At 32.3% G+C, this 22,698-nt stretch overlaps 3 protein-coding genes across 5 annotated transcripts; 1 reads left to right on the forward strand and 2 right to left on the reverse strand.

Moving 5' to 3' along the window:
- Positions 1 to 8,394: 8,394 nt before the first annotated feature.
- On the reverse strand, positions 8,395 to 12,570 carry LOC124931117 (far upstream element-binding protein 1-like). The gene is made up of 7 exons (XM_047471507.1): positions 12,251 to 12,570; positions 11,904 to 12,022; positions 11,646 to 11,831; positions 11,484 to 11,567; positions 11,330 to 11,401; positions 11,128 to 11,244; positions 8,395 to 9,486 (listed from the first exon to the last, which is right to left on the reverse strand). Exons 1-7 carry the CDS (start codon positions 12,453 to 12,455, stop codon positions 8,710 to 8,712), a joined length of 1,560 nt encoding a protein of 519 aa, XP_047327463.1. The 5' UTR covers positions 12,456 to 12,570; the 3' UTR covers positions 8,395 to 8,709.
- A 3,968-nt stretch (positions 12,571 to 16,538) lies between these two features.
- LOC124931252 lies at positions 16,539 to 18,390 on the reverse strand. Its single transcript, XM_047471680.1, has 3 exons — positions 18,193 to 18,390; positions 17,518 to 17,943; positions 16,539 to 16,903 (listed from the first exon to the last, which is right to left on the reverse strand). Exons 1-3 carry the CDS (start codon positions 18,289 to 18,291, stop codon positions 16,691 to 16,693), a joined length of 738 nt encoding a protein of 245 aa, XP_047327636.1. The 5' UTR covers positions 18,292 to 18,390; the 3' UTR covers positions 16,539 to 16,690.
- Positions 18,391 to 18,776: 386 nt separating this feature from the next.
- On the forward strand, positions 18,777 to 20,879 carry LOC124932540 (60S ribosomal protein L35a-3-like). Of its 3 annotated transcripts, none has more exons than XR_007098751.1 (6): positions 18,777 to 19,146; positions 19,472 to 19,668; positions 19,816 to 20,022; positions 20,098 to 20,133; positions 20,219 to 20,455; positions 20,537 to 20,879. XR_007098751.1 is itself a non-coding variant. In XM_047473191.1 (6 exons), exons 3-5 carry the CDS (start codon positions 19,943 to 19,945, stop codon positions 20,355 to 20,357), a joined length of 255 nt encoding a protein of 84 aa, XP_047329147.1. In that variant the 5' UTR covers positions 18,777 to 19,146; positions 19,472 to 19,586; positions 19,816 to 19,942; the 3' UTR covers positions 20,358 to 20,455; positions 20,537 to 20,879. The 3 variants fall into 3 exon arrangements, 1 of the variants encoding a protein (XP_047329147.1); XR_007098752.1 differs by having other exon boundaries at positions 19,508 to 19,586; XM_047473191.1 differs by having other exon boundaries at positions 19,472 to 19,586.
- The last annotated feature ends 1,819 nt before the right edge of the window (positions 20,880 to 22,698 follow it).

A 22,698-nucleotide genomic window follows, 5' to 3' on the forward strand; every position in this document is an offset into this window, starting at 1 on the left:
AGAAATATGTCAATTGCATCTCCCGGAATCTTTGGACCCAGAATTAACATAGATAAAATAAAATTGCTAGAATTCATGCAAGTAGTGGGTGACACATATAAGGAACGAGAATAACCGGCCAAACACTACATGACTTTTTTCCATTTGCAAATGGTTGAAACTCATCGCTTGATAAACCCAGTCTTACGTTTCGAGATTCAGACGCAAAATCTTTATAATTTTCATCGAACGTTTTCCAGGTTAAGGAATCAGCGGGATGTCTCAACGTATCACTATCAACTCTTCCTTCTTTATGCCATCTCATCATTGGAGCCGTTTTTGATGACATGTATAGTCTTTGCAGTCTTGGTATTAGAGGGAAATATCTCAACACCTTCTTTGGAATGAATTTCCCATTTTTCTTCTCTCGAACTGTCCCACTTGTTTGGTCGACTTTCCATCTTGAAAGACCACAAACTCTACAAGAATCTTCATTTTTGTCGTCCTTCCAAAATAGCATACAGTTGTTCTTACATGCGTCTATCTTGTCATACTTAAGCCCGATATCAGTAATGAAATTTTTACTTTCGTAGTAGGAGTTTGGCAATTAAGCGTCAATCGGTAATATGTAGTCTTTAAGTAGACGCAACAACATATCGAACGAAGAATTTGTCCATTGACAGACATTCTTTATGTGAAGTAGTTTCAATAGTGCCGATGATTTCGTTATTCGAGCACCTTCATACAATGGCCGTTTGGAATCATTAAGCAATTTATAAAATCTCTGCGCATCTTCGACTGGTTCATGGTTGTTCGGGACATCATTAACGTTGGAGAACATATCGTTTATGAAATTGTGCATATAACGTTCTTCATTGACCTCTTCGTTAACTGTATTATTCGTCTCCGTTCTCGGATCGTTGAATTTTGGCACGGCATCCTCTGACTGATCATCATCATCGTAGTCATCAACATCTTCATCGACATCGTCATTAACCATATGAGTAGTACGTCTCTTTTCTCCATGATAATATCAGTACTCATAATGCACATTTATTCCATAAATGATGAGGTGAGTCTTCACTTCGTCTATTTCCATAAACGGCGTGTTCAAGCATTTCACGCAAGGACATTTCACTGTTTGTCGGGATGTACTCCTAACAACAAACTCGAGGAATTTGTCAACACCTTCCTCGTAATCTGGATGATCTCGACGTAAGGTCATCCAGCTTTTATCGGGTACTTCCATCTTTCTAATAAAATGGAAAACAACCCACATTATTATTTACTTAACTTTGTCTAAATTAATTAGGATTACATAATTCTAACATAATCTCTACATATCCAACCAAAATTCCACCTAATCTCTACATATCCAACCAAAATTCCACCTTAAATCTAGCATACATATAATATAACATTATTTCATTCTTACACATTTCAAAGCAATCAATTCTAATCCAACATAATTTTATTCATACACAATTCATTCCATATAACAATTCTAACCTAAAATCAAATCTAATTCAAACTCAATCTAATTCAACATTTCAAACATAATCTAACATAAATCAACCCAAACATAAATCAAACTTAAATCTCACATTAAAATCTAACATAAATCAACCCTAAACATAAATCTAACTTAAATCTAACATTAAAATCTAACATAACCCTAACATAAATCTAACATTAAATCTAACATAAATCTAACATTAAATCTAACATTAAATTACTAACCTAACCATATAATAAAACAACAATAACTAACCTTGCACAAAAAGAGCGACGAAGAAGAGCGGGCGGTGTAGGTAGATCGAATAATAATAAACCCTAATAATCAAACAATAAAGTATGAATCAAAAACCAAATCCAACAATTCATACAAAATTTCCAACTAAATCCAAATAATATAAATTTCAATCCAATTCAATTCTAAATTCAATCCAATTCATACAAATTCCAATTAAATCCAATTCATACAAATTTCAATCCAATTCAATTCTAAATTCAATCCAATTCATACAAATTCCAAAAAAATCCAATTCAATTCTAACATAAATCAATACTAACCTAATATCCAATTCAATTCTAACATAAATCAATACTAACCTAAAATCCAATTCATACAAATTCCAACAAAATCCAATTCAATTCTAAATTCAATCCAATTCAATTCTAACCTAAATCATTTCAATTCAATTCAATTCAAAATCAAAATCAAACCTAAATAAATTCAATTCAATATCAAACATAAATCAATTCAATTCAAAATCAAACCTAAATCAATTCATTTCAAAATCAAACCTAAATCAATTCAATTCAAATCAAAATCAACCCTAAATCAATTCATTTCAAAATCAAACCTAAATCAATTCATTTCAAAATCTAACTTAAATCAATTGAATTTGAAATCAAACCTAAATCAATCCAATTCAAACAAAATCTAACCTAAATCAAACAAAATATAATCCAAATCAAACAGAAACTAAACTAATCCAACAATTTATATAAACAAACCCTAACAAATTTAAAAAAAAATAAACCTTACCTTTACTGGGCAGCAGCGGAGCGACGGAGAAGTCGGCGGCGGCAGGTGGAGGTTGCAGGTGGAGTCGTCCGGTCGGTGTAGTAGTTGGCTGTAGCTTGAATCACAGGCGAGATCCGCGGCGGGAGGATGAACAAGCAGCGGCAGGATGAACCAGCAGCGTCGTCGATGGCGGGTTCCGTCGAGTGGGTCTTCAATAGGATGTCGGCGTTGTCGGCGTAGTCGGTTCGTGTCGTTGCCGGCGTGGTCGGATCGGAGAGATGCGGCGGCAGGCTGAATGAGAGAAAGAGGGATCGGGGAAGAGAGCGGCGGCGGGTTGAAGGAAAGAAAGAGGGATCGGGGAGAGAGAAGGGATCGGGGAAAGAAGAGGGTTTTTATTTTTTAAAAGGTTATAACCGAAAGTTATTTGAAAACTTTCGGTTTTGACCAAGGTCAATTCCGAAAGTTATTTGAAAACTTTCGGTTTTGACCAAGGTCAATTCCAAAAGTTTTCAAATAACTTTCGGTTTTGATCAAGGTCAATTCCGAAGGTTTTCAAATAACTTTCGGTTTTGATCTTAGTCAATTCCGAAAGTTTTCAAATAAACTTTCGGTTTTATTGGTTAATTCCGAAAGTTATGCCATTAACTTTCGGAATTACCACTTCACAAATTCTTAAATTAATTTGTTTTCAATCTTCTAATGATTTTGAACAGCATTAATTTAACACATTAGATAACTTTAAAACATTACACACTCCATATGATCAAACTTGACACACATTCATAAGATAATCAAACATACACTTTCATATACACTTCTCTATATAATCAAACACATTCATAAACATTTTAACAATAAACACAATATTAATTTTTAAAATACAAGAAACGCTTAATTATATTAGTAAGGAGTCTATATTGGAATGTTAAAAAAATAATTCATTTAACAATTTATGAAGGGTAAAACCGAAAGTTATATCATTAACCTTCGGTTTTGATAGTTATTTCCGAAAGTTAATGATATAACTTTCGGTATTACAATTTCACAATTTCTTAAATTAATTGGTTTTTCACCTTCTAATGACCTTGAACAACATTAATTTAACACATTTGATATCCTTAAAATATTGCACAATCCATATGATCAAAAATTACACACATTCATAAGATAATCAAACATAAACATTCTTTTACACTTCTCTATATAATCAAACACAATCATAAACATTTTAATATTAAACACAATATTAATTTTTAAAATACAACACAAACTTGAATATATTTGTTAGGAGTCTATATTGGAAGGTAAAAAACCAATTTATTTAACAATTTGTCAAGTGGTAAAACCGAAAGTTTATTTGAAAACTTTCGGTTTCGAAGGGTATTTGCGAAAGTTTTTAATAAACCTCTCGGTCCTGACCTTAAACTGAATATTTTTGGGAAGGGTAAAATCGAAGGTTTTCAAATAAACCTTCGGTTTTTACCCTTTTCCCATACTTAGAATTTTTTTAACCAAGGGTCAAAAACGAAGGTTTTCAAATAAACCTTCGGTTTTCACCCTTCCCCATTTTTGGATTTTTTAACAAAGGGTCAAAACCGAAGGTTTTCAAATAAACCTTCGGTTTTTACCCTTTTCCCATACTTAGAATTTTTTGGGTTTTTTTTAACCAAGGGTCAAAAGCGAAGGTTTTCAAATAAACCTTCGGTTTTCACCCTTCCCCATTTTTGGATTTTTTAACAGAGGGTTAAAACCTAAGGTTTTCAAATAAAACCTTCGGTTTTTTATCCTTTTCCCATACTTAGAATTTTTTGTATTTTTTTAACAAAGGGTCAAAACCGAAGGTTTTCAAATAAACCTTCGGTTTTCACCCTTCCCCATTTTTGGATTTTTTAATAGAGGGTCAAAACTGAAGGTTTTCAAATAAACCTTCGGTTTTTTACCCTTTTCCCATACTTAGAATTTTTGGATTTTTTTAACCAAGGGTCAAAACCGAAGTTTTTCAAATAAACCTTCGGTTTTTTACCCTTTTCGCATACTTAGAATTTTTTGGATTTTTTAACCAAGGGTCAAAACCGAAGGTTTTCAAATAAACCTTCGGTTTTCACCCTTCCCCATTTTTGGATTTTCTAACAGAGGGTCAAAACCAAAGGATTTCAAATAAACCTTCGGTTTTAACCCTTCTAGATATTTTTGGATTATTTTTGGATTTTTTTAACCGATGGTCAAAACCGAAGGTTTTCACCCTTCCCCATTTTTGGATTATTTTTGGATTTTTTTAACCAAGGGTCAAAACCGAAGGTTTTCAAATAAACCTTCGGTTTTTACCCTTCCCCATACTTAGAATTTTTTTGGATTTTTTTAAGCGAGGGTCAAAACCGAAGGTTTATTTGAAAACCTTCGGTTTTTACCCTTCTAGATATTTTAAACCAAGGGTCAAAACCGAAGGTTTTCAAATAAACCTTCGGTTTTGGAAATGCGGATTTTTTTAAAAAAAGTGAAAAGCAAACAAAAGGTAAAATAAATCATGAACAAACATATTAAAACCAAATCAAAGATAATAATAATAATTCATAATTATTAAAACAAAACACAATAAAATGTCATCGTTCGTACGGAAAACTAAACACATAATTAATCAAACAATATAATCTAGAAATTATTAGATGGGGTGGGAGGAGGGGGTGGTTGATTCAGTCGACTCCTCAACAATACAAGTTCCTGTTCGAGATTCTCTAATCTCTGGGCCATTTCAGCCCTGTCCGCTTTAATTTCACTCAGCAATCGACCTCTTTCCGCATCCCTCAATCGGATTTGCTCCATTTCCAGCGTCATTTGTCTCACCTCTTCCTCACGTGCCGCAATTTCTGTTTGTGCTAGCAAATTCTGGTAACACGGAGACAGTTTCTCCAGTGTACGCCGAAGACTATTCCATGAATCACCCATCTCCTAAATCAATGAAACAAACAAATAATTTAAACTAACCTAAATCTAGATAATACATATAAACTACATTATAAGAAATATACATCTAATAATAAACAACAACAAAAAAAACAAATGAAATAAACCTGAACGCGAGAAGAGAAGCGGCGTGGAGGAGGCGGCTGCGGCGCGGAAGAGAGAGAGAGGAGAGAGTGAAATGAAAAAGAAAAGGGCTAGGGTTTATATTTATAGAGGTACATACCGAAGGTTTTCATATTACTTTCGGTTTTGCTATTAGTCAAAACCGAAGGTTCATTAAAAACCTTCGGAAATAACCATTAGAAATATTTTTAATGAGTCAAAACCGAAGGTTTTTTGGTAAACCTTCGCAAAAGATAATTTCAAAAAAGGCAAAACCGAAAGTTCTTTGAATAACATTCGCAATTAAAAATCTCCGGGATTGCAAAACCGAAGGTTTTTGTAAGAACCTTCGCAATTAACCCACATCCAACATTTAGAATTATTTTTTGTTTTGGGGGAAGGTAAAAACCGAAAGTTCTACAAAGAACTTTCGGTAATAATTAATAAAACCGAAGGTTTTACACCCCTCTCAGAATCTATTTTTAATACCGAAAGATTTATTCCTCTCGGAAGTATTTAGGAGAATTTTATAAAACCTTTGGGAAAAACCATCGGTAAAGGTCGATTTTTTACTAGTAAAATGATTAGAGCCCTCCATCAATGGCTAAGGTAATTGCGGGAGACTATCACTTGATTGACTCAAAACGATAACAAGGCTCTGATACCATGTTATAAAAAAGAAAAAATATTTTATTTAATTGTTATTTATGGTTACATAGATTATGTCTATTATAATAGACATATAAGGAAACTAAATAATATAATATTAATATTATTACAATTTATAATAATATCTTATTAATATATTATATTATATTTTAACATAATTAACTATTTTGAATAAATTATATTGATAGGTAACAAAACCTTTAAATATAAATTTGAAAACAAACAAGAGATAACAGTGCACAAGTAGACAAAGTTATTGCGGTCCAATGAAATTGGCACTGTCGGCTTTCTCTTTCTTCTCTTAACGGCTACAATCGCCGCGTATGAACGGCGTGATTCCTCCGTATCTTCATAAAAGATTCTTCCATTTTTAGTACTAAAACTTATTTTATTTTGAGTTATTAAAAAAAAGGTATAAATATATGAAGAATAAATTATTTCTGTTATATTTGTATAAAAGATAAAATAAAAATTCAGGATCATATAAATTGTAAATAGAAAGTGTGTATTTCAAAATATATATTTTTTAATAATTTTGTAATTTTAGGTAATTGATATGGTTAAATTTATAATTAGAAAACATGAATTTCTGTTTTAAAAATATATGAACACATTATTTTTAAATATAAAAATATGGTAATTATTAATACTAATGTAGTAAATTGAGATTTTAGAAAGAAAAAAAAAATCAAACATGACAATTTTGAAATAAAATTAAAGTTATACATAAACAAAATTTTGTATTAATAATTTTAAACGTTGTTAATTTTTCTTCAAATCAAACAAAATGGGAGTTTTTTCACTCCTTCTCCACCTACTAAACCGCTCAATCTACATTCCAATGGTTTCAGAGCAAAATATCTTATACTCATAATCCTTATTCTTGCTGTTATTTTCTTGTCTATTGAGTACTTCACATCTTCATTAGTTTTCTTTTAAAACCTAGATAACCTAAATGATTTTGACAATGTATATGCTTTTCAAGGTCAGTTACAACAACTATTCCATTTCCATAATGATGGAATTCATGATCCTTCGTAGACAATCTCCCTGTTTTTAACTACAAATTATGTTGGTGGAGACAGAGGAGCGTGCCGAGCAGCGGGTAGAGATCTTCGGGTGATAAAGATCTCGCATAGTTGTTTCATATCATATAACTATTAAATTAGTGACATAAATTTTTATTTGTAAATACGTAATAAATTAATGGTGTTTGAAACCGTATTATTTTTGTATAATTTTAACAATAAGGACCAAAAGTGTGAGATTTAAAATGCGGTTCAAAATCTCATTTTACCCGATAAGCCACCCCAATTTGACAATTCCTGTATACTATATTATAATAAAAAAAAAATCAATATTCCTCACTTTCTTTCTATAAGTGCATCATCGTTTATCTTCATCCCTCGTACCTTTAGTCCATCCGTGGTACTCTTATTACTTTTTTACCCTCGTTCCATATAGGGTTTGTTTGATTCTAAAAAATAAAACAACAGAATGATATATAGTATAATTGTGGACTACATTAGGTTAAGTGTGTTTTTAGATAAAAAAAATTTCAATTAAATTGTGACTGAGAATGTGGTGCGATTTGGGGTGAGATTCTCTCCCCAATAATTATTGGTTCCCTCTCACATGAAGGGGCATAAAGGTAATTTTTATTTTGTTTTTTTAAAATATATTACCTTTATGTCCCTCCAGTGAGAAGGAACAAATAATTATTCGGTAGCAGAAGATCTCACCCCATATCGCACCACATTCTCGGTCACAACTTTTATGTAATAAAAGTTGGTCAAAGAAAAAAAAATGGAAAAAAGGACACTTTCATAGGTTGGTTTCTATTCAGGGAAAAAGGTAGAAAACCAGTGCAATAGAGGAGACAAAGCATGCAACCGATAATGCTAACACCAATGATATCGTGCAAGCCACATCCCACTAATGAAAGAACCTACCAAGCTAGTCTTCATTTTCTCTTTTTCCTTTCATTACTTCTCATTTTAATCTGCCATTTTTAATGAGAATCTAACCTAACACCTGAAAATGCAACTGCTGGTGCACGATGAACCTATCGGGTTGTAACCGCCACACTCATACTATACCCAAACCAAAATGTTTACTAATCTTGAGCAACATTACCAAACTCAACAGACAAATACCCAACATGTATAGGGTTCACATTTAGATATGAATTTGAATCCAACAAATGAAAAACCACCTGTAAATATTATCAATCAGAATCTGACAGAAATATTGTTACTAAATGTATTAACCCCTTCCTTCTTCACCCCCACCATTCAAGTCTGTAAAGTCATTAATCAACAAACTAGAAAAAACCCAAAAACAAATAGTAAGAACAAATCACCAAACCCTACTACACTACATTATATAATAAAAATGAAACAAACTTAGACCAATTCTCAGCTAACCGAGTCCCCCATACCAAAAAATAATCTGAAAAAAAAACACAATTACCCTTTAGTTGTTTCAATAACAGGCTTAGTATCTGCTCCATTAGCCGGGGGAGCACCATTTCCTTCAGAGCCACCATACGCCTCCGTATGTGGTGGTGGAGGGTAAGCTCCAGGAGGAGCTTGTTGTGCAGGATAACCCGGATGACCATAACCCATCTGACCATAACCGCTTGCATAATACATACCAGCAGTCCCATAACCATAAGGATATACCTGTTGCTGCTGCTGCTGCGGCTTATCTGATTGTTCAACAGTTCCATCTAGTTTGGAATCACTTTTTTTCTGATCATCAGATTGAGAAGTCTGTTTGGAAGGATCCTGTTCGTAGGTTTGGCCAGGAACAGGTGGGGGTGGAGGATAACCATATCCATACCCATAGGAGGTTAGATTATGTTGAGTATTTCCCATTTCGGCTGATTGTCCATAGTAATAAGGCGGGGGTGCGACAGAAGAAGCGACGGATTGATCTGAAGTCTGAGCAGGATAGGCACCATAATAAGAGGAAGGCAATTGCTGTTGAGTAGTAGAGCCCGACTGTTCTTGAGCAGGATAGCCACCATAATATGGAGGCGTTGGTGCAGCTGAGGTAGCGGATTGAGTAGAATCTGCTGGTGGTGGAGCAGAATAGTTACTGTAATAAGGTGGAGGAGGTGGGTAACCGTATCCAGGCTGTTGTTGCTGAGGTGGCGGTTGTTGTCCGGGTGGGGCCCAAGTGCTCTGGGGTGGTGGGTAAGTCGGCTGCTGCTGCATATACCCTCCTTGTCTTGGTCGATTCTGCGTAGAAAAAAGAATTTCAACATCAGAATAGGAAATTGAAACAAGTAATTTGTCACAATAAGTGAAAAACCGTCAAAAGTTAAAATTTCAACATCAGTTACGTTTGATTCGTTTGGTACAAGATTGTTTTTTGTATTATCCAATTAGGGTAGTTCAAGTGGTAAGAGTTTGAACTTAAGATGTTAAGGTTTTATGTTTGAAGTTTGGGGGTTAAGACGGAAAGATGCTGTGCTAGCCTATTCAGGTAAAAAAAAACTATGGTCTCAAACAACAAAAAATGTTTCAGTTTTCTCAAGGGAAAGAAATCTATGCTCTAAAAAAAGTAGATTTTATATTATAATCTGGATTATAGAGTGGTTTTTGGCTTCTTTCTGTATAATAATTGAGATTATTGTATGATTATTGTAACTTCAGTTGGTATACAGATAATTTTCCGAAACATTGTGATTCTTTTGCAAGAATAATATAAATGTAGTTTTCTTCCAATCATAATGGTGATGACAAAATGTGTACCAAAACAAACGTAACATTAAGAACTAAAAGAAGAATGGCACAAGCATTCAGAGTTAGCAGTTGAAGGAAGCCTAGAGGCAGAAAGAGATATGATAGTTTGTGTAATTTAGATTCTGAATTTGTGAATACTTTTTTTTCAATTCTTTAGAGTTAAATAATGTTTGAATATAACCTCTACTTATCACGCAAGTTGTTCTCCAGGCTTTTCCCCTACCCCCTTCTTTTACTTATTCTTTAGGAAGCCGTATTTGCGATAACTTCATAAATAAAAATTTTATAAAAACACTAAACACAGCCATTCTGGGGTGGAATGAAGATTTAAATCATTCATTTTTTACTAGGTAGCTGCTATGAGATTGAATAGTAGTTTGGAATGCTACTACATCTCAGGTTCTACCAGAAACATTTCTTCAAGAAGTTGAAATATGATACGAACCCTAAATTGGGTTGGTAGAATTGAACTGAGAATGGGTTGGTACAGAATTTGAAAGGAGACATGCATGCATAACATTTCTGCATATTAACCAAAGCATAATGTCATCAAGGATTAGGATCCTATTTATAAAACTAAAATCCAATCTTATTAGAAATAAAAATACTGACAAAGAATATAACCTAAAGTACTAACATAGTTATCATAACCCACAGAATTTTTAAGAGAAAGGAGATTTCTTCATATAATTGGATTTTGTCAACTATTGCAAAGAAGACTGCAATTTATAAGCAATATTAGAAACACTAATTAAATGAGAAAACAACTACCTATATTAACATAAATGAGCTTTGTTGGGAAGCAAGCAACTCCCAACCACTTCCAGTAAATAGCTCTTGGAAAGGCAAACTAATCATAAATAAAACCATACAACACTTTCTAATTGGCCAATCACATGTCATCAAGATTGACCCTTCAAAACCTAATCTTCATTTCATATCAAAATACATCATCCTAGGCTTTCTGAAGAGTTGTGTTGTAGATAATTCTTGCATGGAGTGAATAATCTTCATTCTTTTCTTTGTATTTCATTTTTTTCCCAAAGATAAGACTCAAATGACACATGATAAATAACAGATAAATTACCAAATGAGAAATCAATACCAAAGCTTCTGGATTATCATAATACTCACCACTGAAATTATATCATTGATCAAACTTCTAGCTGATTCAACTTGCTCTTTCAGTCCGCTTATGTAAACATTTCTTTCTGTTGATGTATCCCCGGGAGGAAGGTGAAGTGGAATGATCTGGATCAAAGGAATAATTAGAAAACTTATTATAATTATCAGCAGGAGAATAAATTATTTAATCTATAATTTGTTAAAAACAAACCTGGATACGCGCTCCAGATTGACTCTGTATACTCCTAATAGTCTCACCACCCTTTCCAATAAGAGACGCAACCTACATATCGGGTCTGACTAAGAAAACAACAAATACGAGATCTTCCTCAAGCAGAAACCTGTATTAGATCTATCAGACCAACCTTATGGTTGGGAACCTTCAGTTCAATCTGTTCATTCCCAGGCTGCACTTTCGGATCGGACTGTGCAGTGTTCCCTTGATCTGACTGTTTTCATGATTCACAAACAAGATTAGCCAAAAGAAAAATCATGTCAACTGAATTGATTTTGCTAAATTGCTCCACCTCTTTGATAATATTAATGATAAGCTCCTCTGCCCTTTCAATCTGCTGTTGAGTACCCAATAACTCTACATTCCTAGTAGTTGCATAAGGATCAGCATCTGAATCTCTGGTTATCTGGATTTTAGCCCCTGATTGAAGCTGAATGTATCTTATTGTTTCACCCCCTTTACCAATCACCATGCCAACCTGTATAAAACAAGTATGAGAAAACAGCATAAAACAAGCAAAACATGACTGAATCTCTTTATTACATAATACCTTTCCATTAGGAATAGCAATTGTCTTACTAGAGCCTTGCAAACCATAAACAGTCCCTGATTGTACCGATGCAGGTGGGATGCTTGAACTGAACTGACTTGTAAACGTCTGTGCAGTGGCTGGTTAAAACAAAGAGTAGTTAATTGTTAAAGAAGCAGATCTTCATTTATGCATTCAACGAAACCCTAGAAACCTTTGAATCAAAAATAAAAAGAAAACCCGATCGAAAGATTGAAAATGCAACGATTTGAACATGGGTATGCATACCCATGTCCAAATATAAGAATCAATTAAGAAAAAGAAGAGGATTTTCGAGAGATGTAAGAAGAGTGAAAGCGAGATCTTACAAGGAATTGGAGTGGGAGATGGATTGGAGGGATTAGAGAAACCGTTATTGTCGTCAGAGAAAAGGCGAGGGCGTTTGGATTCGGCATCAATGGATAGACGAGCTGCGATTTCTTGTGCTCTTTGCTTAGCAAGTTGAATATCTTCTTCAAGCTTCCTCTTGTTACTTTCTTGAGTAACTGTTGAGTTTTGCCGCTGGTCCATCATATCCTTCCTTTGATTTGGATCCCAGACCAACGACGACTGCCCTTCTTCAGAAGCTGCTTTTCTTATCTACTCAAGAACAAACAAGTTTTGGCCATCAGAGAAGAAGAGGAGAGAGAGAGAAAAAAAAAAACCCTCCAATTTAACGACATCGTTTAGTGACGCACCAATTTCAATCCTTTCCTGACCTAAACCGAACAAATTTGAACCCAATTTTTTTAATTATTGAAATCGGTTATTGTTTGAAAACACACCAATATTACTAAATTTATTAATTTAATTATAAATTTAAGTTATATCATTGATTATTTAAATGAGATAATTAGAGAAATTGTTTGCTCCCTTCGTTTTTTTTTTTCATGTTTCCTCTCATAAAAGAGGGGCAAAAGTACAGTAAAAATATAAAACAATAACAATTTTGTCCCCTATGTGAGAGGGAACATGAGAAACATGGAACAAACGGGAGTAGATGATCATATTTGGTCTTTATGACAGAGCTGGATTTATTGTCCGAAGGATGTCCAAAGACTAGGTCATCCTTCAAAATCAGTGTATTTTAAAAATGTATAAAGACCCCATAGAAGTTTTTAAAATACACTGATTTTGAAGGATGACCCAATCTTTGGGACATCCTTCAAGACATCATATCCTCTCCCCTTTATGACCCATTAGATGACTTTTTTTTTAGTATCGGGATGTGTTTTTGTTCTTTTTTCACAATTTAGATTTGAGTATGTATTTTGTTAAGTAAGACATTTTATTTCAGAATTCAATTCACTTATCCACATTGAGACATGATCAATTGTTCCTCGATCATCACAAAAAATATTATCGGGTGCAAATGAGTTTCCAAAATCAAACATAAAATTAATGATTTTATTGAACGACACAAAGCTCGTCTCGTTGCTAAAAGTTTTAATAAACAACCTAGTATTGATAATATTTAGTCCAGTTATCAAGCTAATGATGTTTTGTATCGTTTTAACCCTTACAGTCACTCACGAACGAACGAACGTGAGTGACTGATTCATCAATTGGATGTGGGTAATGCATTCTTACATGGTACACTCTAGACTTTATCAATCAAGAATTTAATGATCATGTATGTCATCTTCACAAAACAATTTATGGCCTCGAATAGGCATCTCGAGCTTGGTATGCTACATTCCGAGCTACATTACAGTTATGAATAAAATAATTTCAGAAGTTCAGTCTCTCCAATAGTTTGCGACAACTATATATAGATAAGAAACCCTAAACCCAAATGTGACCCTTGATGTATATGGCCTTAATATATACTTAACACATACTAAGCACCCTAAAATATAAACACTATACAATATTGACCCATTATTCTTAACACTCCCCCTCAAGTTAGAACGGAGATATTTATCATGCCTAAATTGCTTATAATGGGAACAAAATATCTACTACTAAGACCCTTATTTAACACATCAGATAGTTGATTGTTAGTCTTTACATAAGGGGTATAGAGGAGACCGCTAGAAATCTTCTCCTTGATGAAGTATCAGTCAATCTCAATATGCTTGGTTCGATCATATTGAAATGGATCATAAGCAATAGAGATAGAATCATTGTCATCACAAAATAGCTTCATAGGACAAGTTGGTGTAAAACCAAGTTCTATAAGAAAAGACCGAGTCCACAAGAGCTCACTAACTCCAAGAGCCATAGCTCTATACTCCGCCTTGACACTAGACCTTGCTACCACCATTTGTTTCTTGTTGTGCCAAGTTACTAGGTTACCTCCAACAAAGGCATAATAGCCTAAAGTGGAACGCCTATCATTCAAGGAGCCAGCCCAATCCGAGTCGGTATATCCTTAAATATCTAGGTGATTGTGAGGTTTAAACAACAAGCCCTTACCCGATGTTACCTTCAAGTATCTCAGAATATGATGGACTGCATCCATATGAGTCTTGCGAGGATCATGCATGTATTGGCTCACAACACCAACAACATATGAAATGTCAGGCCTGGTATGAGCAAGGTATATAAGTCTCCCAACTACCGTTGATATCTCTCCTTATCTATCTCAGTATCAACACATCTAGAAAGCTTATGATTAGCTTTAAAAGGCGAGTCCGCAGGTTTGCATCTCAGCATCCCAATATTAGATAGAAGATTTAGGATATACTTCCGTTGGGAGAAAAAATTCCTACGAGATGATCTGGCTATCTAAATCTCAAGAAAGTATCGTAACGAACCTAAGTCTCTCAAGACTTCATCGAAGCCAAGACATTTTTTATTTGTATTTCACTCTAGCGATATTATTTCATACATCCTCGTCTATATCGATGATATTGTCTTCATAGGTAACTCTTTAGGTCATATCTCTCCAACAACCAAATGACTTGGTGAAACATTCTTAATCAAAGATCTTGGCTAGATAGAACATTCTCAAGCAACATGAACTATCTCAGGACTATTTCTATCTCAAACGAAATACATTCATGGCATCCTTACACATACTAATATATTAATTGTCAAACCACTACACACTTCTATTGTTTCAGGTTCCTCTCTTTCTCGACACGATGGTGATCATCTTCATGATCCTACAATTTACAAAAGTATTCTTGGAGCTCTTCACACTTGACAATTTCTCGTCCTAATCTAACATTTGCAGTTAATAGAGCATGTCAATTTATGCAAACTTCTACCACATCTCATTGGATAGCAACGGATAATGTGATACTTAAAACATACTCTCAATCATGGGTTATTCATACGATGCACTCCAAATTTAAACTTGACATCTTACTCTAATTCAGATTGGGCCGGTTGTCCAGATGACCGAAGATCGATAACCATTTATTGTATTTTTCTCGGAGATAATCTTATTTCTTGAAATTTAAAGAAACAACAAAGAGTGTCTCAATCTAGTACTGAATTTGAATATCGTACACTTGCTCATGCAACGACAAAATTATGTTGGCTTCAATCATTATTTTAGAGTTTTGAACGTCATTTATCAATTTCTCTTACTCTATAGTGTGACAATATAAGTGCTGCATTTTTATCTGCTAATCCAGTGTTTAATGCTCGCACAAAACACATTGAAATTGAACGAGTGACCAAAAATTAATCACATCAAATATATTCCCACCGAAGACCAGATCATAGATACTCTCATAAAAGATCTTTCATTACATAGATTCACACTTCTTCAAGACAAGTTCATTAGTATGTGCTTCACCGTTTCGCTTACGTAGATGTTAGAAAAGTCAAAGTCACGTGACTTATAATTAAGTCATTTGACCATTTCTTTTTGTTTTTCAATTTTATTTATTTTTTTCTTTCAATTTTCTTAATTTATCTATTATTAGTTTATGTTGTTCATATGTATATACATGATATTTTTGAGCTTGAATGCTTTAATAATTTTATTTAATAAAAATTACACCTAAAGTAGTCTAGGAGTAAAGTCAGCTTAAAGAATCAAAATATCACAAGTTCAATTTCAATTAGAAATGCTTTGAATGAAAGCGGGAACCATGACAGTTGGGGTGTCATATTAATTCTTCTTAATTAAAAAAAAAACTCACTTAAATTCAAAACGCTTCAAAATGGAATTAAACCCATAATATTTTGATCTTTTAAATCGACTCTTACCACTAGGCTACATTAGTCAATATATAATTTGTATGTGAAAATTTATTCAATTTTAAAAATAAATTTATTTTAATATTCTTTCATTTATAAACGTGACAAATTAATTAGAAAAATAAAAATATTACATTAAAATAAAAAGACGGTAATTTTGTCTAACCAAAATTGTGATAATTTCACTGTGATAATTGTGATAATTTCAATACATGTAACACATCAAAATTTCAACCTCATATTTTTATAAAAACAATCAAAATTCAAACCTGAAATAGCAACTTATCCTGTTCTTTGGATCAACCAAACCTTTGAACATGCATCTCTATGAATAAAATGACCAATTTGATCCACTTACACTCCCACTTACACTCCAACTAAGATAAATCTGATAAAAAAAAAGTAATATTGTTTACCATAGAAATTCAGACCAAAAACATTGAAATAGATATCAAGAAATAAAATGAAGCAGAATTTTATTAAATTCAAGGAAATAAATCTTTACATAAGAACTTAACAACATTTTTATATCATTTGATTTTACGACACTCCAAACATCCAACCCAAGAGCCTTTGGAGCATAAAAACCAAAACCATTGTGTGTTTACAGTTCAAACAGATTGGGAAGAGTCGGATCTTGGTGTCTCTGCCCGTCTTGCAGAATTTTTATACCACATAAATGCGAAAAATAGTGATCCCCATAATGCACCATTGGCTACATGAGGAATAACAATGCGTCCCCAATAGGGGTAATATGGACCTGGTAACTTCAGGATTGTGAAGAAAACCGCAATGACCAGCAGATGCCATGGAACTTCTGCATCCTGATTAAAGAACAACATTATTCAATCAACATGAGAAACAAGTCAATTTAGATAACCAATAAGTTATTTTCAAATAACCTTGTTTGGTGTATGTTATTGAAAATTTGGTTATTTAGGTAAGAAGACATTAGAGGTATAAACATATAATTTTGTTTGTAAAGAAATCAAATGTATTTTATGGATGATTGGATGGTGAGCTCTTTGAAATTAATCACAAATAATTCAAACCAAACCAGGGTGTGGATTATTTCCATACCATCACACCACTTTCTACATCAAACAAGTTTTTTTCCAAATAATCCTACATCAAACAAGCTTATCATACAAGTCCTCAATGTTCCAAAATACCAAATGTGGGTTATTTGAGATGAATCACAAATAACTCACTATCTAATCAATAATTTACTAATCAAATGCACTATTCAAACCATCAACCAATTTGTCTTTTTAAATCATTATAAATTTATACCCTTGTGTTTTTTACCCAAAAAACCAACCTACATCAAACAAGATTATTTAAAAATAACCACCTGGATCTCCATCAAGATCAAACTATTTTCATGAATCAAAGGGTAAGAAAAAGGATTTCAGAAAAAAAATAACTTATGGCAAACCTTTAGATGTGGAGATAGTTTGAGAACAGATGTTCTTAATATCCCTGCAATAGTGAAACCAATAACAAATGGTATAGGGACGAGAACAAGTTTCCTCTCGTGCGCACAGTAAGACATTTCACTGAGTGTGGTGATTGCTAATAGAGGAACTGAAAGATATTTGACAACAGCAAGAACAAGATCAAGTATCAGCTGAATGAAATTCTCAACAGCTCTATCCCAAGGGAAAGTTTTAACTTCATCAGGACAATTTTCCCACATGTTTCTTGCTCTTTTGATAATACCATCCAAATTCATCTTTCCAGGATCATCAGATTGTCCTGCAGCAGCCATGTTCATTGCTTGAAGAATTTTGAATTTCCTGTTGTTTTTCGGTCTGAACCCTAATATACAACCATTCCCCCCTTTAGTGTAACCTAATATGGTCTGCCAATAAAAAGACAACAAATAATCAACCTTTTAACCATTTCTAGTCCCCCAATGAGCTTAAACTCAAACTAAACCTACATTGATGTAATTTAACACTGAAGAGCAAACACTAGTTTTCTGGGTTCAAGCCAAACAATGAATTACTTCAAACAATTATAAGAAATAGCATCAATTTATACAAAAGAAACTTGAGAACGAACAAATTGTGTCACGAGTAGAGAAAGAGAGAGAGAAAGAGAATCTGACCTTCATCTGATGTATAGCGAGAGAGTTCAATTTAACAGACATGTTCATGGAAGATGGATGGAGAACAATAGAAGAGCTGATAAACATTTGAGCCTGCATTATTAGAGGGATTCTGTATGAAGGAATTGCAAAATGGATAAGGCGTCAAAAGAAACCCTTATCGCGCTCCTCAAAGAAAGGTTACCCGTTTCAGGTTTGCAGGGTTTATGAGCTATGATTTAGTGCACAAGTCCTTACAGTAATCCTGCAGTAGGTGCAATCTGGACCGTTGTATGTAAGTTTGGAATAACAACTTATTATATTTTCATTTTTTGTAACTTAAAAAATATTACAAGAGTAATATTAAATTGTTTTTACAAATTAATAACAACTTTTTTTTTTTTTAGGTTTATTCTCTTAAATTTGATAGTCATAATGCATATTAATAAAAGTTCGGTATATATATATATATATATGCTTAATTATTTTGTTTCAAGGTGAACAATCACGCGCTTATCTAAATGAATGGATAGTAACTCTAAAAGAAAAAGAAAGAAAGGGTCCCACCTTTTAATCTAGCCACTAACATATTCTCTCCGCGATAATTTGAGGCCGAGAGCCTCTCCTGCTCCCGGCGGCTTATGTCTTCCTGGCGCACTATTGATCTGAAGAATTCCTACCAAACCCGAGCAATCGGCCTGGAACTGGAATTGGAAGAATCTCTCTTTTCTCTTCATCTGGAATTGGAAGAATCTTTCTTCAGCGTTACAGTTCCTGTCATAACCACCGTGAGATCTAAAGCCGCCGCCGAGTTTAGATCGATCAAGTTCATCGACAGTCCGCTCTCGTGGACCAAACGCTACGGTCATTTTATCTTCCTCACCTACTCGATTTCGGCAAACTATTTTGTTTACAGAGAATATGCAGTTCTAATCCTCTGGAAATCAATTCCATAGATAAGCACTCCAGAGCGCCGTATGTTTCTCATTTCTTCTTTTATATATTCCAATGTTCTTTCATCTTCCAGCTCCATATTTGATTTTTCATGTAGAATCTTACGCCGTCTAATTGATCATGATACTTACTCGCTAGGGTTTTAATACTAGGGTTTTAATACTGAATCAAACAAAATTCATATATCTATTTGGAAATTGAATTAGATGATAGAATATGATTGATAGACTGTAAACTAATCTGAATAGTTGGCCTGAATTATTGAAAGAGAAATCTCCAGTTATACATAGTTAGGTTAAACTTGTCTGGTTAGATTGATGATACTATAAATCCTTTTATTGAACAGCTTCTTATGAACCACATTCCACTTATATGCTTTCAGCATTGTTGGTTGATTAATTTGGTGAAACATTGCTAGACGATATCCTCTCTGCGATGTGCTTCTGTTTTATTACAACCAGGTGAGTTCTGCTTCTTCGTCGGTCACTGATTTTCCTTTCGATATATCCTCTCTGCGATGTGCTTCTGTTCTATTACAACCAAGTGAGTTCTGCTTCTTCGTCGGTCACTGATTTTCCTTTCGATCTGATCGATTGTTAAACGATATCCTCTCTACTATGTGCTTCTTCGTCGGTCATCTATTTGTGTATATGAAATTTGTGTTTTTATTATTTTACCATTTTGTTGCAGTTATACGGTCGTTGGAAGGTCCTTCTTTTCCCCAAGCCTTGGTCTAGAGTATTGGCTAGGGTTCTACCAAAGCCTTCGTCCTACTCAGGTGGGACTATCGCTTAATATCGGTTTGTAGTCTATCTACATGTCTTCAATTCTTTTTGCATATATAAGAATCTTCACAGCAATAGCCATGGTGAAGGGGTGTCAAGGAGAAACTATCAGGTAGAAATCTCTTGCCATTTCCATTTCTCTGTCTGTGTTTAAGATGTGGATTTCCTCACACTGATTTCGTTTTAGGCTTTATGTGCGAGGCACGATTTTAGGATACAAAAGGTATGACTGGTTATCCTCTCTCTTTTAGAAATCGTAATATCCTTGAGTTGAATGTATTCATGCCTCCTGTATTTATTGGTTTTAGATCGAAGTCAAATCAGTATCCGAGCACTTCATTGTTACAGATCGAGGGAGTTAACACAAAAGAGGAAGTTACATGGTACCAAGGGAAACGCATTGCCTATATATACAAGGCCAAGGTGAAGAAGAACGGATCACACTGATATCTGAGGTGAGATATCAGATATATATTGTAATATATGTTTGAACGTTGGGGAAGATCTCACGTCCTCATGGTAACTGTGGAGTTGTTCGAGCTAAGGTAATTACAATTTCGTATCTTTTAGATCATATTGTAATGGTATCGTTATGGTTTACTGATTTGTATTCTTTCTATTATTAGGGGGATAGAGTGAGGGTTTTCATGTACCCAAGCAATATCTGAGGTGAGTTATCTGTTTAATATGGTTGTTTTTCAATAATATGCATTGTTCCTTGGTGAAAAAACTACTTAGTATTAGTTTTTGTTGAATGGTTCTTAAAAACTGACCCTATCTGGTTCTGTGTTTTTTAGCTTTGTTAAGTCTCTCTGAACTTTCTAAAATACTGTTAATTAGAAATTGACAGTACCGAGCTCTATCAACTAATATGTCAGAAAAAATCCAACTTTCAATGTAGATTGTCCTAGATATGTAACAACGATACATTTTGACTTCATTTTGATTGTTAAATAATTTATTTATATATATGTTTTTTGTTTTTGATTTTGATTTATTTGTTCAACTTTTATTAAACATGTTTTACTTATGGAAATAAGAAAATAAATAAAAATAAAGTTGAAATATACTAAATTAAGTATAAAATATACTGTCTTAATATGAAATATTTATTTATTTTTATATATAAATATTTATATACATAATAATAATTCTCAAATTTTCTCATACCATAATTACTTACAAATAAAACAATTTAACCTTCTAAATTCTCATCTAAAAAATTATCTATATTAAATCTATTTCTTTATAAAGTTGCACTTTAAAAATCACTTTTAATAAATATTTTAATACTTCAAATCACACACGTTGAAGTGTACATCAAATATTAAATTTATTTTTCTAAAACTCACATATTTAACATATATATATATATATTATTAAATATTTTAACCCTTCAAATAAAACAATTTTTTTAATTTTTATTTCAATAAAACTATCATATTAAAAATGTATCTATAATTATTAGGTATTTATTAAATATTAATTATAAAATTTAATTTGAAATTAAGTAAAATAATGAAAGATATATATATTTTTTATATTATTTGAATTATTTTTTAAAATTAAAATTTATAAAAATTAGATTATATATATATATATATTATAATAATCAAAATATATTAATTAATTTTAATTTGTATATATATAATTATAAAATTAAATAATGTATGTTATAATTATTATTAAAATATATTAAAATTTAATATTTTACATATACACATTAAACCAAATATTTATCTATATTAATTGAGTTTAACATTAAATACTAATTATAAAACATTAAAACCTCCAATAAAATCAAGAATTTCAAATATATATTATATTAATTATAAAATGTAACTTTCAGTTATTCCATTATATTAATTATAAAATATCAGGATTAAATACTAACTACAAAACATTAAAACCTACAATAAAATTAATAATTTCAATTATATATTATATTAATTATAAAATTTAACTTTCAGTTATCATATTATATTAATTATAATATAAAACTTAAACTGCAATAAAATCAAGAATTTCAAATATATATTATATTAATTATAAAATGTAACTTTCCGTTATCCCATTATATTAATTATAAAATAGAAAAAAAAAATGTAGTTATCATGTTTAGCATTAAATACTAATTATAAAACATTAAAATCTACAATAAAATTAAGAATTTCAATTATATATTATATTAATTATAAAATTTAACTTTCAGTTATTATATTATATTAATTATAATATAAAACTTAACTTTCAGTTATCATATTATAATAATTATAAAATTTAACACAAAAACAATAATTATGAAAAACATAAACCGTGTAACTGCAATTAAATCAATATAATAAATCAACCCAACTTTTCATTTTCTTTTCTATTTAAATATTTATTTTCCTATAAATAATTTTATATCAACAAGGTTCAATTTAAGAGAAAAGAGTGATATTCTGCCTATTCGGTCTTCTTTTGCAGCTTCTAACTCTAAGCTGTATCGATTTCACTGTTTTGCTTTTTTTTTCTCAGAAATTTTATCATTTTAGACAACTACAACAACATTCTATCTTTTAAATTCCATCTTGGTTAAAATGAGTAATAATTAAATTATATTAACATCAATTTCTCTATCAACATCATTATTTCATTCAATAATTAAATTCGTAATATGTTATGTTTCACCAATCTATTGTTCATTGTTTTTTTTTTCAGGAATTTGATCATTTCAGGCCGTCCTATCTTTTGAATTCGATCTTGGTTAAAGTACAAGTAATAATTAAATTTTATGACTAATTAA

Source organism: Impatiens glandulifera, chromosome 3, assembly GCF_907164915.1.
Source record: "Impatiens glandulifera chromosome 3, dImpGla2.1, whole genome shotgun sequence".
NCBI classification, from domain to species: Eukaryota; Viridiplantae; Streptophyta; class Magnoliopsida; order Ericales; family Balsaminaceae; genus Impatiens; species Impatiens glandulifera.